Source organism: Psittacula echo, assembly GCF_963264785.1.
Source record: "Psittacula echo genome assembly, chromosome: Z".
NCBI classification, from domain to species: domain Eukaryota; kingdom Metazoa; phylum Chordata; class Aves; order Psittaciformes; family Psittacidae; genus Psittacula; species Psittacula echo.
Genome location: NC_137742.1, coordinates 41,050,797 through 41,065,158, shown reverse-complemented (window position 1 = coordinate 41,065,158; position 14,362 = coordinate 41,050,797). Strand labels below are relative to the sequence as shown.

Sequence of the window (14,362 nt, the reverse complement as noted above, 5' to 3'; positions counted from 1 at the left end):
ATAGGAAATATATGGACTTGCTAGAAAGGGTCCATAGAAGGGCCACAAAAATGATCCAGAGGGATGGAGCACCTCTCCTGTAAGGAAAGGCTGAGACAGTTGGGGTTGTTCAGCCTGGAGAAGAGAAGATTCCAGGGAGACCTTGTTGCAGACTTTCAGCTCTTAAAAGGGGCCTGTAAGAAAGATGGGGAGAGACTTTTGCAGTAGAGCTTGCTGCAATAGGACGAGGGGTGATGGTTTTAAAATAAAAGACGTGAGATTCAGGCTGGATGTGAGGAAAAAGTTCTTTAAAATGAGGGTGGTAAAATACTTGCCCTGAGAGGTGGTGGATGCCCCATCCCTGGAGACATTCAAGACCAGGCTCGATGTGGCTCTGAGCAACCTGATCTAGTTGAAGATGTTGCTGCTCATTGCAGGGGAGTTGGACTATTTGACCTTTGAAGGTCCCTTCCAACACAAACTATTCTATCTATAAAGTACACACTGAGGCACTTCATGTCAGGGTAGGGGCCTATCTGTTCTCAATGTACCTCCTGTAACACACCTGCAAATTCTGTAGCTGGATCAGTGTGCAAATAGTACTGGAAATCCCTATTTCTTGGAGAGTGGCCTGAACACCAAGCAGGCTAGTTCCTGTAGCCAGGCTGTGCTCCATTCTGCACCAGTAACTTGACAATGTTGCTGGCTATGGACTAGACAGGCAGGTCCTTCCTAACTGCAAGGATTATATATCATTAAAGACTTGTGTTTCGTCCACCAGGGCCCAGCCCCTTCAACCACGACACCTAATACCACACCCTGACTGCCACAAATTTACACACAACCCCACACCTCTCTGACTGCAGCACACCAATCCAGAAGAAACGAAATACTTTCTAGGTTGGCAGCAAATGTACTGCAAAACGATGCTCTCACAGACAGTAGTTTTCCAAGCTACAAGTTTCTCTACCAATATTACAATATTACAATCACATGGCAAGTCTAAAAAGAAAAGTCACCCATATAGACAAACAATGTAGTGAGTCTTTAATTATCTTCAGGCACAGAGAGATACAGTACCATAGCCAGTTCCTTTTTCTTAGTCATAATTAGAATGACAACGAGGTAATATAAAGTACACTTAGCACACAACGCTATTTCAACAAGTTTAAAACATGCAACGTGTTTAGGAGCTACAAGGGGTGTAATCGCTAACTTTGATCACCACAGCTCCGGTGACACTGCAGCACTTGGCAACAGAAGGATCATTTTCATTTCCTAGAGTGCTGCTTATCCGTCTAGAAAAAGAGATTTATGCAAATCTCTTTTATCAGAACCAGTCTCCCACAGCCACTTTTATTTTTATATATTTTTTTAAAAAAATACCAGCTTTATGAGCTGTCATACATTAACGTGTACTTCTCATGCCTTTTCCCAACTGCAAACGTGGTCTCATTTCCCATCCTGTCAGCCTTCAGAACTAATGAAAGTCTGCATCAACACCACTCTTTCAAACCTCCACCACTCCTCCTGCAGCTCTCACCCTGCAGAAAAGCCACCAGTTAGAGCAATGGGAATTTATTAGTGGGTGGAACACTGCCCTCTTAGTCTCAGACCACATCATTCTAAGCCAGGGGAGCACACTACTCAGTGCTGTCTGTCATACTCTCACTCTTCGCACTGCTGCCACAGTACCTCTTCTGAACTTACTTGGTCTTGCCTGAAGATGCCTTCTGGAGAAGGTGCAGCATACACATCTCACTCAGTGGGGAAATTCAGAGAAGCCGTGGAAGACGCATATAGGATGAAACAGGGAAGAAAGGCAGCATACATGCAGACTGTAACACGGTAAAGATGGTAGGGAGATCCATCAGTGGATAAGTGGATGCTTATCATAAGGAGATGCATGACAGATGGACTTGAAGTGGAAAAAAATTGACCTGAGTGTCATTCTTACATCCTTCCCCTGTTCCCCCTGCACACACGTGCATGCATCAGAAGTGACAGGGTGGTGTAGGGAAGGCACAAGCCCATTAGCCAGTTGCTTAGGATTTAGAGACACATTCTTTTGCCACCTTAATTTGCTCACTGGTAAAATCACCCAATGGCTGAAAATTCTGCTGTGAAAGCACAGGAATTAGCAGAAAACATATATGTGTTACCTGGCTCAGCTGGAATACAAACATTTAAAATGGACATTAGCTTTCAAGGGAGGGGAGGCTTTCAGGAGAGCAGTCATGCCAGGTGACCAGTGGCAGAGAAAATAAGGGTCTCCAAAACCAGCGTACTGGAGTAGGAAAAAACCCGTCCTTCTATGGACTTTTACAGAAACAGAAGTAGTTTGCATTGACATTTACAGCAACAGTCAAGCTCTTTATAAATGAACCACAGCTCCCTTCCCATATGTGCCTCAGTTACTTGTTTTGCACTGTTTGAGAAGCATTTCCCAATTAGCATGCTGTAGAAATTCTTTGGTTTCCTAAGAACTGCTGCTGCCTCCACTCATAAAGTCAGCATGTGGATTCATGGATAATGTCCTTTTATACATAATTTTATTTGCTAAATATATATACACCTTATTCCTATACATCAAGTGCATCAATATCTAACAGTCCCCCTAACGAATTATGACTATTATGTAAAACTTACAGTCAAACTTCATTGAAATCAATGTTCAGTGGTTGTCACCTTGCTAAAAAGCCACAGAAGTCTGCCGGGATGCACATCCACAACCTGGGCATTTTATGTGCCACCTTATTTGGCCTTATTTTCCTGGCTCTGCAGTTTGGCAAACTGTGCAGATATGGGGTATGATTATGCATCACTCAGTGGAAGCAGCTGTCAAAATAGCAGTACTGAAGAACCTTGCAAATTATCAGTACTATGGTTTAAATTAAAAACTCCAGTCATAAAATGCAGACCTTCAGATGTAAAGTAGGCTTTTGGTAAAAACTGGTGCTTAGAGTTCTAAAACTATCTTTTATAAAAGAAGGTTGTTAATTTGCAAACTAATTAAAATTTAAACTGTCTGACAGAGATGCTCTTTTGGCTCAGTGACCTTCTCACTTAATAGTAGGACATTAGTTTTGCCTTACTGACAGAACAAAACCCGAAACTCCAAAGCATATGTGTTTTGCACTAGGAGGTGTTGGTTTGTTATCATTCCAGTAAGAAATGCACTCAGACTCGAAAGTCTCATTTCAAATACTTTCTATTAGAGCTAATGCTATAAGGAGAGAGGATAGTATAGCTGATTTTGTGTCCCTTCAGATGCTGGGAACCCCAGGTTATGCAGCATCAAACAGGTGTATCAGGGCACAAAACGTTTGGTAGACCACATCCATGCAAGGGTTACCCCATTTTTGTCATTTGAGCTATTACAGGATTTTCTTAAAAAAGAACAGCTCCATTTTACTGTGCTGAAAGGATGTTCACATGGGAACACACTGCTACACTTCTAGACAAAGGCAAGGACACCCAAGTGGTGTCACCCACCACCAGTACCAAGCGGGGCTGCCCACTTCACTCTTACAACCACCCAGCTGGGTTTATGCTGGGTCTGAGGAATATCTCTGAAGCCCACGCTGGGCAAGCAGCACAGTGCAGCACAGCTCAGGCCTGGGCTTACTCTAATTAACTGACACGTACAATGTTCTGCACACCAGGACTGCTACCATCATTATGCTCTCACACTGAACATTTATTTAAATCACTATACCAGCCCTGCTATCAGACACTGCCAGTCTCTGCTGCATTACCAGCGCCACCCCTCCAGCCTGCAAGGAATCACAGGCTCTTGGGGGACAGATGGGTTCTGCTTATCCTCCCAGTGTGGATCCCAACCATTAAAACCTTGGAGGTGAGGGCAACGACAATGTCCCCTGTGAAGGCAGATAATCTGTGAGATTTATATCTGTACTGCTAAAGGAGAAATCAGACTCGGGTTTATCCACTGAAATGCTGAAAAGTTTGAAATACAGAAATTGGAATATAAAGTTTTAACAAGAATGGTAACAAAGAGGAGGATGGAAAGTTGTATGCAGGGGAACACAGAAAGCAAGCTCAGCCTGTCTGCTGCACCATTTACTAGAGACTTCACAATTTCTCCAATCTACTATTTAAGTAAATAAGGTGAAATACTTCATGCTCCCGTGCTGGCAATATTTGTATTTCATGTTATGCACAGTCAGTGGCTGAAGGCCCACATTTAGTTTTCTTCTCAATTAGCTGTGTCTGTGTCTGTTTTCGTTTCTGTAGCTTCAAAGTACTCCTCACAACCTATGCAGCACAGAAAATCCTATGAAGCCTCACCTGAAGAAGTTCTACTTTGTTGGCTTTTGCTGCTTGACTTTCAAATACCATCATGGTTTTCATAATCAACCTCTCATTATACAAATATTTTTTAACCTTAGCCCAGACAGTTCCAGATTTATTCTAAGGACAGATATATTACAGTTCTACTTTTTATTTATTCAAATGGTATTAGGTCTTTCTTTAAGAATAAACCACGCTGATGACCTTTGAAGAAAAACAGTAGATTCAGAACTGACAGTCAGTGTAAAGAATTTTTAGCGAGGCCTCATTTATGAAAAAAAAAAACAAACCCCAAAACCAAAACCAAACACCACATATTTAAAATTATTCAGACAATGAAATAAGATTTCTGTCACATAAAAGGCATCTCAAAATAGCGTACTTTTGGCAGATGCAAACATGGTGACATGTCACATGGTAAAAACTCAGATGCAAGCTTAGATAAGCACTCAGCTTAATTTAGGAGCACTACTGTCATTTATTACCTGAAAATAATGCTGTTTTAAAAATAAATAGTGTTGGTTCACATCTGCAGAAACATGTAGTATTACTCTAGACTATGTGGTGAAAGGGATGTTCAAACACCTTGCAAGCACTGATGCATTCCGTACTGGCAAGCCAACCCCAAGAGCAGTATGAGCAAACTCTCAGCCTTGTCTGAGGTATTTTTTTGTATTTTATTGTTGCAAATCTTACAGACATTAGCGCTCAGTTAAATAAAGGAATGTAGCACAGTAAATACATCACAACAAAATAGCTGGCCAGAAACTCCCCACCTGCCCACCCAAAACAAAAAGCTCATTCCTCTCCCCCATACCCTCCCCTCTCTCAAATTAAACCACTGCAGCTTCATTACAGAGGTCAAAGACCTGTGGCAAAGAACATCAGAGGAATTACATTCAGTAGATGTGCAGTATCAACATTCCAGGCTCACATAGATTTTTATATATATTTATATTTATATAGAGAGATCATTAAATGTTTACAAAGAACAATATTGTTACAAATACAATACTATGCTTCTCCCAATGCTTTACAATAATTTCTATTCACCCTCTTTTACAGAACAATAGTACTTCATTGCCTAGGTACTGCGCTAAATATGTGCAAGAGATCTCAACCACACTGCAGTCTTCAGAAATATACTTCATTTAGAAAACAAGCAAAGCAAGCAAACCTGGAAGTCCCAACTGAGTCTCAAATTCAAACAAGACCCAAAACAAATGTGTGAAACTTGTCGATAAAAAATACAAGAGATGTTTCATCCTTAATGTAAACACTGAAGAGTTAATTAGAGTGTATGAAGTGGCAAGGATGAAAAAGAATTCAGGTCTGTCCCTGAAGAAGGAATGTAAACCAGCAGTTTGCTCCTTTGAATCTATCAAAAATTCACATTTGATCTAAGAAACTCCTGCAACAGTCTAGAGAACTATCAGCTTTCCCTTTCAAGCTCCTTTTCCTTGAAACTTTCCCTTTACAAAGTAAAATGGGATTGTTCACAAGACTGTTATCAGAAGTGTGCATGCACTAAGGACCTCCCAGTTTAGAAATCTTATGCACACACTGTACTCTGGAAAAACTGTGATTTTTTTTTTGCTAGACTCTGATCCTGCAAGCATTCACTTGCTTAATGTTAAGCACCGATTTATCATGGACTGTGGAAGCACTCAAGTGTCAGCAACTTCACAGAATCTTGGCAGTAAAATTTTCAAAGAAACAGTTGCTTAATCTCTAAATACATTTGCATATTCAGATCTTCCTAATTTCCCAGTGAAGTGAGTTAAAGACCCCACCACATGAGCTGGACAGAACCGCACAAACAAGTGAAGCAGAGGGTGTAAACGTAGCAGGAACCAGAAGCATGATAACTGTGTCTTCAAGAGTTCACTAAGTTTCCTCAGACAACTCATGGGAAGGCTGCACTGTATATAATCTTCTAAATTGTACATGGTTATATATCATATTTACATATGTTACTATATATGTGGAAAGTTTGGGAAAAACGTTCAAATGATCATAAATCAGATGTCTACAGTTAAACAATATACTCAGAAGTCATTCACTATCTAGTTGCATCAGTCAGGTAGCAGAGGTAAGTACTAACCTGGAATACTAACACCGCTCTCTTGTGCAATCTGCTATTCTGGAGATTTGGATTAAATCATATAATAAGAACTGCAAGTAAAATCAAGTCATCATACATTAATCTCAACACTAAAACATATTCACTTTCTACAATAGCTTATGCACCACTTCATTATTTTTTTTTAAATATTACTGCCCACTGAAATACAAAGTTTATTCTCTCCCTCTGATCAGCCCCTGGATATCCATGATTTCTGAAAGCCAAAAATGGACCTTTGGCAAGAGTGCTCAATAGCTTGTAGCAGTGTTTGCACCAAGTGTGCAGATGCATGTAAAAGCACACTCATCCACTTCCATGAATCTCCATAGTAATGTCCAGGTATTGTTGCTGGACTGCAAATAATACCTATATTGCACAGTCCACCCCACAATAACTGAGAAAAAAGTGACCATTATCCAAAATCACATTTGCAAAGCAAAAGTGGTCTGTGGCTGGGTGTGGCCTGCTCTTATTTTCATCTCACTGAGCCTTTCTAATATAGTCACAATATAGCAAACTGTTTCTTTAAAAGAAATCAACACATTAGCCTGGACTAAATGCATGGTTTGATTTCAGCATAAATACCAGTACATAGTCTGGCTAAAAAGTAACTATGGAGAATGAAGAATTCTTCTCTCACTAGGAAGAGAAGCCACTGCTTATTTTCTCTTACCCTTGAAAAACAACCAAACCCCTTTCCCCCCTTTTGTCTCTAGCATGCAAGTTAGAGGCCAATTAAATCCTAATCCTAGAGTTAATACATCCCTACAGTTTATCATCTTCATACAAGTGCATATAGTATACACATATCTCCTTTAAGTGCTATACATATGGAAAAAAAAAATCACAAGTTGAATTATATAACAAAATAAATAAGTTTATCCCCACTTCATCCACTGCCACTGTTCTCTATTTAATGAACTAAAGAGAAAGTCAATAAAATTAGACAGGTCTTTGGACAAAAATATATGTTAAAACTGGCTCAGAGAGCAAAATTACCTAGAATAGTCTGCAGATCTCTTATATTCAAACTTCATAAATAGCAAGCACAAGTTTAAAAAGGTCTATATACACCGGCACACATGGTTGTGTGCACCAAATTCAGAATGAAGAGCCTAGAAAAAGTGTAGCTCTTCATGAAATCCCCTCATTATTTCTCTTGTAGATATTTAAAGATCCTCCCCCCCTCCTTTAGCCTCTAAAATAGGCAAGGGACTATACGACATGTTGCATTTAAAAACAAAGTAGAAGAAAACAAGCTAGAAACCTGGGGGCAGAGAGGACGAGGCAGCTGTAAAAAATGCCTCTCAAATGACTCAGTGTAAGTAAACACAAGTGTAACATGTTTCAACAACTCTCAAAGTACCTTTTGGAGTCCTACTATCATGAAGAACTGAAAACAGAGAGGAATCTAAAGGTGTGTATTTGGACAGTCCATTTTACAACAGCAGCATCTATTGAGTACTCATAATCGGGTAATTCTTTCTGAGGGTAAACTATCTTTTTGGTACTTTTCCTACAGACATAAATTTTTAATATTGAGCTCAGTGCCTGTGGGAAAATAGGGCAAAAAAAGCAAAATCACACACAGGACATCCAAGAGAACACTTTTCACCCTATACTTTTATCTGTTTGGTAATGACATTTCATTAAGCAACGTTTAATTTACTCAGTTTGTAAAATTATAGCCACAAAAATAAGACTAATTATGTAGCATGAAGCAGGATCAATCTTCTTTGTGAATCCTGCTGTAAGCAATGCGGCTGCTTTCTTGTTTCACATGTGGAACTGAAGTTTCACTTATAAAAAATGCAACCAAAATAGTTCCACAGATGCATTTTGCCCCTTCCCAAAATACAGGTGAATGGTATGAAGAAAAGGAAAAAGGGAGGGAGGAGAGAGAGACAGTGTATTTGTGTCTGTGAAGGAGAGAAAGAGAGATTGAGAAATGTCTCTGCAGACACAGAAATGCAGCACTAGAGAGACAAGCACTAACGAGGAAAAACATCCTCCATGCACATTGTGATGGTGAGGTGTAGGCTTTAGATGTAAACTGGTTGCTCCTGTGCAGTCAACAGTCTGTACATGGCAGCTGGCATAGTCTTCATATGAATCTAGAGGAAACACAGCAAGTTAATCCAAGTTCCTAACGTAAACAAGAGCATTGATGAGGGAGCTAGCTAAGGACAGAAAGAAAAGAGTAAAACATAAGAGTTTTTGTACCCTTGTTACAGTACTGCAGGTGACAATTTAATGAAACAGTATGTTTAGTATCAATCATAGAATCATAGAACAGTTAGGGCTGGAAAGGATCTTAAGATCATCCAGTTCCAACACCCCTGCCATGGGCAGGGACACCTCACACTAGACCACGTTGCCCAAGCCTCTGTCCAATCTGGCCTTGAACACTGTCAGGGATGGAGCATTCACTGCTTCTTTGCGAGCACTTCATATTTTTAGATTAGTGAACTTGTAAAACACATGAGAACTACGGGTAAATAATAAAAGAAATAATATACTGGCTTGCTGTCACTTCCACTTTTTAGAACTGGATTGCAACAGCCTAATAGAGGCAGTCACAGAGTTACGGAACAGTTGAAGGGACCTTTGAAGATCATACAGTCAAAGCCCTGCTGCTTCAGGCAGGGACTTCTTCCACCAGACCAAGTTGCTCAAAGCCCCATTCACACTGGCCTTGAACACTTCCAGGGATGGGGCATCCACAACTTCTCTGGGCAATCTCTTCCAGTGTCTCACCACCCTTATGTCCAACCTAATGTACCCTCTCTCAGTTTAAAACATTGTCCTGTCACAACAGGTCCTGGTAAAATGTCTCTCCCTGTCTTTCCTGTAGGCCTCTTTTAGGTACTGGAAGGTTGTTATAAGGTTTCCCTGGAGCATTCTCTTCTCCAGGCTGAACAACCTCAACTTTCTCAGCCTTCCTTGATAGGACAGGTGCTCCATCCCTCTGACCATTTTTGTGGCCCTCCTCTAGACCTGCTCGAACAAGTCTTGTTCTGGAGACCCCAGAGCTGGATGCAGTACTCCAGGTGGGGTCTATGATGAGAGGGGAGTAGAGCGGCAGGATCACCTCCCTTGACCTGCTGGTCATGCTTCTTTTGATGTGGCCCAGGAAATGATAGAATTTCTGGGCTGCAAGTGCACATGGCTAGGTGTAAAAGTTTTCATCCATCAGTACCCCCAGTCCTCCTCTGCAGGGCTGCTCTCAACCCCCCTGCACTGATACCGGGGATTCCCCATGCCCATGTGCAGAACCTTGCACTTGGCCTTGCTGAACTTCATGAAGTTCACATGGGCCCACTCCTCAAGCCTGCCAAGGTCCATCTAATAGCATCTCTTTCCTCAAGCTTATGAACTGCATCATCAAGCTTGGTATCACCCATAAACTTGCTCAAGGTGCACTCGATTCCACTGTCTAAGTCACTAACGAAGACATTAAAAAGTACTGGTCCCAGAATGGTCCCTTAAGGGGTACTGCTTCTTACTGCTTTCCACTGTTTGTTGCTAGTAACAGTGATGAACTATGTTATATTGCCTAGACACATTGCCTGCTCTTACCTCACCAACAGCATTTGAGAGAATATGAACAATTTTCTCATGGGGTGTTGCTACAACACTCTGCCCATTGATTTCAATGATCCGATGGCCAACACGCACACCTCCTCGCTCTGCTATACCTCCTCTCATAAGGCTACAGATCTGGAAAGGAAAGAATAAATTTATCAGGGTCTGGATAAAGAACAGAGGCTTTAGATTACCCATTTTTGCCTGTAAACTGCAAATCAGCATTTAAACACGGAGGCTTGCCACAAATTTTAAAATGTAATCAATCACTGATTTAAGTAAAATTTGCTAGTGACAAATGACTAATTCTCTTCCAAAAGCAGAACAAACTGCCAGAAAAGGCTATGTTGTACATCACATGCTATGGTTTGGAAATACAAGAAAATATGAAGAACAACAGTTTAACAATGTTCAGGTTACAAAGGTCTTACAACAAAAGAGGAGCAAAGACAGTCTCTTTTGAGATCACGAAATGGCTTGGTTAGAGACACGAATGACATAGACTGAAAGCTGCCTCTGCTACACATTTTTGTTTCTCTAACCTAAAAAAATTGATCTGTTCCTCTGGCTGGCTTCAAAATTGTGAAGTAAGTAGAGTCAATGACAAAGTAAGTCTGAGTAACTTAGCTTTTATATCTTAGATTAACATATATGCAAAGTCCTGCTTACTGTAAGGGACAGAACAGCAGCTTCCCTCTTCCCACGCTACAACTTACCCATAAATGAGTAAGAATTTTTATGTATATTTAAGTTTAACCAGACAGTGCGGAAGCTACTTACAATCCCATTCTGCACACTGAAGCCCAACTGATATCTAAGGTCTGGTCTTCTGATCAAGACTGTGGTTACTGGAGGACACCTAACTATGTTCAGTTTAACCCGGGCCTGGTTCTTCAAACCCTGTGAAAAGAAATCACCTTGAAAAACGCTTGCAAAGATGGAGTGAAACATTTAATATAAGCACTGGGGTGGGGCGAAGCATTAGAACTTTGACCTGGGAACAGCCCTGAACAAACAGTTCTTTGTATGCATTCTAACTGAATCTGATCAGTAACACCAGACACAAGCACCAGAAAATGCATGATAAGCTATCAAATTGTTCTTGCCAAGAAGCTGACACAGTTCTTTTAAGAAAACTAGTTTCCTGTCACCAATGTCTTCATTTGATAACATAAATAATGTATGAAAAGAATACCGAACAGCTCTAATGCAGCTCACGAAAAAAAACAGTGACTGTGGCTGGGAAATAAAATTGTAAGTAAGTAGCACAGACAGTTACAAATAAATGGCTTCCTTAATGCAATATAATAAATTCCGTCAACCATATAGCAGGTTCATGCTTGTAAATGCAGTAGTCCTTATTTCTTTGCCTTCTCCCTTCTAAACGAGCTGTATCACATTCACCATGAAGTCCTTTTCATGAGAAGAAAATTGAAGGAGGAAAATTTATTTTTACTGTCATGTTGGTAAAACACTGGAACTAATTACCCAGAGAGGTTGTGGAGTAGCCATCCTTGGAATTACTTAAAAATAAAAAATAATTTAAATTATTTAAAGTGGGTGTGGGTATACCCCTAAGAAACCTTCTCTACTTTGAATCAAAGTGTTGCTCTAGACCACCTTCAGTGGTGACTGCTAGCTTCAGAGACTGTGATTGTATGTCTCCATGAAAATTCAAATTAAAAATGCAGATAAATTTACAACTTCAAGTATTCAGAGCTGTATTCTGGAAACTGTTAAGATATTTTTCTGAAAGGCTTAATTCAAAGAAAAGATTAGCCATAAATAGATGCATAAATAAAATCCACATCAGGAAACAAATGCTTTATAAAGAATACAGCAACTTCCACATTACTTAATGCAACACCCATCGCTCATCTTCTATATGCAGGTCTTCATAACAACACACACTGTAGAACACAGGGACTAATCAATCTATACTAAAATGTGGGTACCACGCTTACTCAGAAGTCTAGGGGCTTTTGCCTCAGGCTTCTAAATCCAGGGTGGTAGGAGTCATGCAGCATAGAGATGTCCATTTCAATGAGGAATTTAGGTGTCTAATTTCAGTCACCGGAGTTCACTCAGGTTACATGCCCTCAACAAAGCTGATATGATGCATTTTTACTTCCGTAATGAATGCGCAAGTTATTTATATGTATTCCTTGAAAAAAAGTAATATGACCCCTGACAAAAGATTTTCTTACTTTACAGAAAATGCATGCATTTAAAAAATACTAATTTCCAGTATTATGAATACTGGTAATATGTTTCTGCTGATATGCAGAATGATACGATATGCATACTGTATGCTATGCTACGCTATGCTATTCATACTGTAATAATTCTGCTGATCAGAAACCATTTGACCGACTTTGTTTATCTAGCCCCTGAGTCTGTTTGTGATTGTAGCCAGCACCAGATGCTTCTGAAAAAGATACAAGTAGCATAATACAATTAGGGAATAACCACCACATATGGAAAGCTTCTTCCAAGCTCTGTCAGTCTGCAATTGGTTTATGGCCAATTAGTAGCAGAGATTACATCCATAATACTGAAATTATCTTATTTGAAGTGCCTGCAAGATACTCTTCTTATCTACATAATGCTCTCATCTTTTCATAGGGTTCTTACTGCATGCTAAAGAAATCTGAAATCTTGAGATATTTTTGCCACATCTAAATGTATGCTGAGATCATTCAGTGGCACATATACTTGTTACCAAAAGCACTATATGAACAGCTCCAGATGCATGGCTATGAAGACCTTCAAACATACAGACTGTCTTCTCCTTAGAAAGACAATGTAAATGGTTAGAGTTCCTATAGCAACAGCAGTTAAGTATCAGTGAGGAAGAGAAAGGTCTGCAGAAGCTGGAAACAGCAAAGTGGGTTGTTCCTGTTTTGATAAAGTACAGATGAGCACAGTGAAAATCCTTCTGACAAGGCTCTGAATCAGAGAAGCTGATTTTAGAAAGAATTCTTTTTTTTTACTTTGTAAATGAAAAATATTTTACAATTTTACCAGGTACAAAATGAAAAAAGCATATTACATAGTACAACTTGTTATCAGAAAGTTGCCTAAGAAGTAAGTTTAACAGGCATATTCCTAGAAATTAGAGAAGGATTTCTGTATAGCACACTAGCAGCATTACATTACCTGTCTACAGGACAAGTTTTGATCTGCAAGAGCTCTGTAGGGCTATTTTGATGAATAACAAAGTCTGTATACCTTAAACATTCACTGGTAACGCATCTTTTCGCCTCTTGAAACTCTGATGCTGAAATACCTATTCCTTTGTATGCTACAGCTACCCCAGACATGCTTTTTTGCAGTTACACACTTTTCTGACAACAAGAAAAGCCTTTTAATTAAAATCCCATTTTTATTATCCCAAGTAAAGAGAAGCATCAGGCTTCTAAATATATCAGGCAAAGTTTCTAGAGAGGAAAATTACTTCTTTAATTCAAATTTTAAAAGTTTTAAAAATAGTTAAAAACAAGCAAAAGGTATCAGCTCTATTTTGGCCAGATACTAGGAGGCATTTAAGCAGCTGATACGGCCTAGGACAATATCAGGCACCTGTGCCTCCATTTGTCACATAAAATTTTAAGCATGTATCTTTCAATATCTTCCTTCTGAACAAAATATCCTCTTGTGAAGTTCTGTACAGAGTCCTTTTCTGTAAAAGTAAATGGTATGGCTCACTTTCTGGGAATTAGAAGGTTGGTGTAGCATAATTACCACTGTAGTTTAAAGATCATGAAATGGAAAATGCTACACAAACATTCGGTAAGAATTTACTTACAAGTTCTGTACTTTCTGCTCTTCTAATGGGGTTAATATGTAACCCTTTCAAAATGCGTAACCTCCAGAACATTCTCCTTACCTTTATAATGCTCTGACATGTTGAGAGTGGTAAACCAACCAAACTGGTCCCATTGATTGACATGATCTGGTCCCCTATGTTCAGCTTCCCAGACTTCTCTGCTGGTCCTCCATGCATCATATTGGCTATGATGACTGTAGGCAAAATGGATCCCCAGCCAGACTCCACAATTACCACACCTAGGATTTCCCCTTTTTGCTTTTCAATGTAAACCTATATCATAAGAAAAAGTGTTTCAAGAAGCTTGTTCATATTTATAGAAGTAACACCACTCCCCTGCAAACATTCATATGACCAAGAAATATATACTCCTCTTTATTTGCAACCTGCCTTCCTAATTCAATGGTAAAACAAACTAGAGTAAACATTTTACACCATTTCATTTGTATTCAAACATGAGATAATCAGCACTACATAACACAGATTTTGCTCAGTGTGAAACACTCCTCACAACATACAAACAGAAGAAA

At 39.6% G+C, this 14,362-nt stretch overlaps 1 protein-coding gene across 2 annotated transcripts in view; it reads right to left on the bottom strand.

Annotated features, from left to right (window-relative positions):
* Positions 1–8,460: 8,460 nt before the first annotated feature.
* APBA1 (amyloid beta precursor protein binding family A member 1) overlaps positions 8,461–14,362 on the bottom strand; it is a gene marked incomplete at both ends in the record, with an annotated part of 36,445 nt that continues 30,543 nt past the window's right edge. For both annotated transcript variants that reach the window (XM_080637166.1, XM_080637167.1), the window contains 4 exons: positions 8,461–8,532; positions 9,998–10,138; positions 10,784–10,903; positions 13,893–14,105. In XM_080637166.1, coding sequence (XP_080493292.1) covers positions 8,461–8,532; positions 9,998–10,138; positions 10,784–10,903; positions 13,893–14,105 — 546 coding nt within the window. The remainder of the gene's footprint in view (positions 8,533–9,997; positions 10,139–10,783; positions 10,904–13,892; positions 14,106–14,362) is intronic.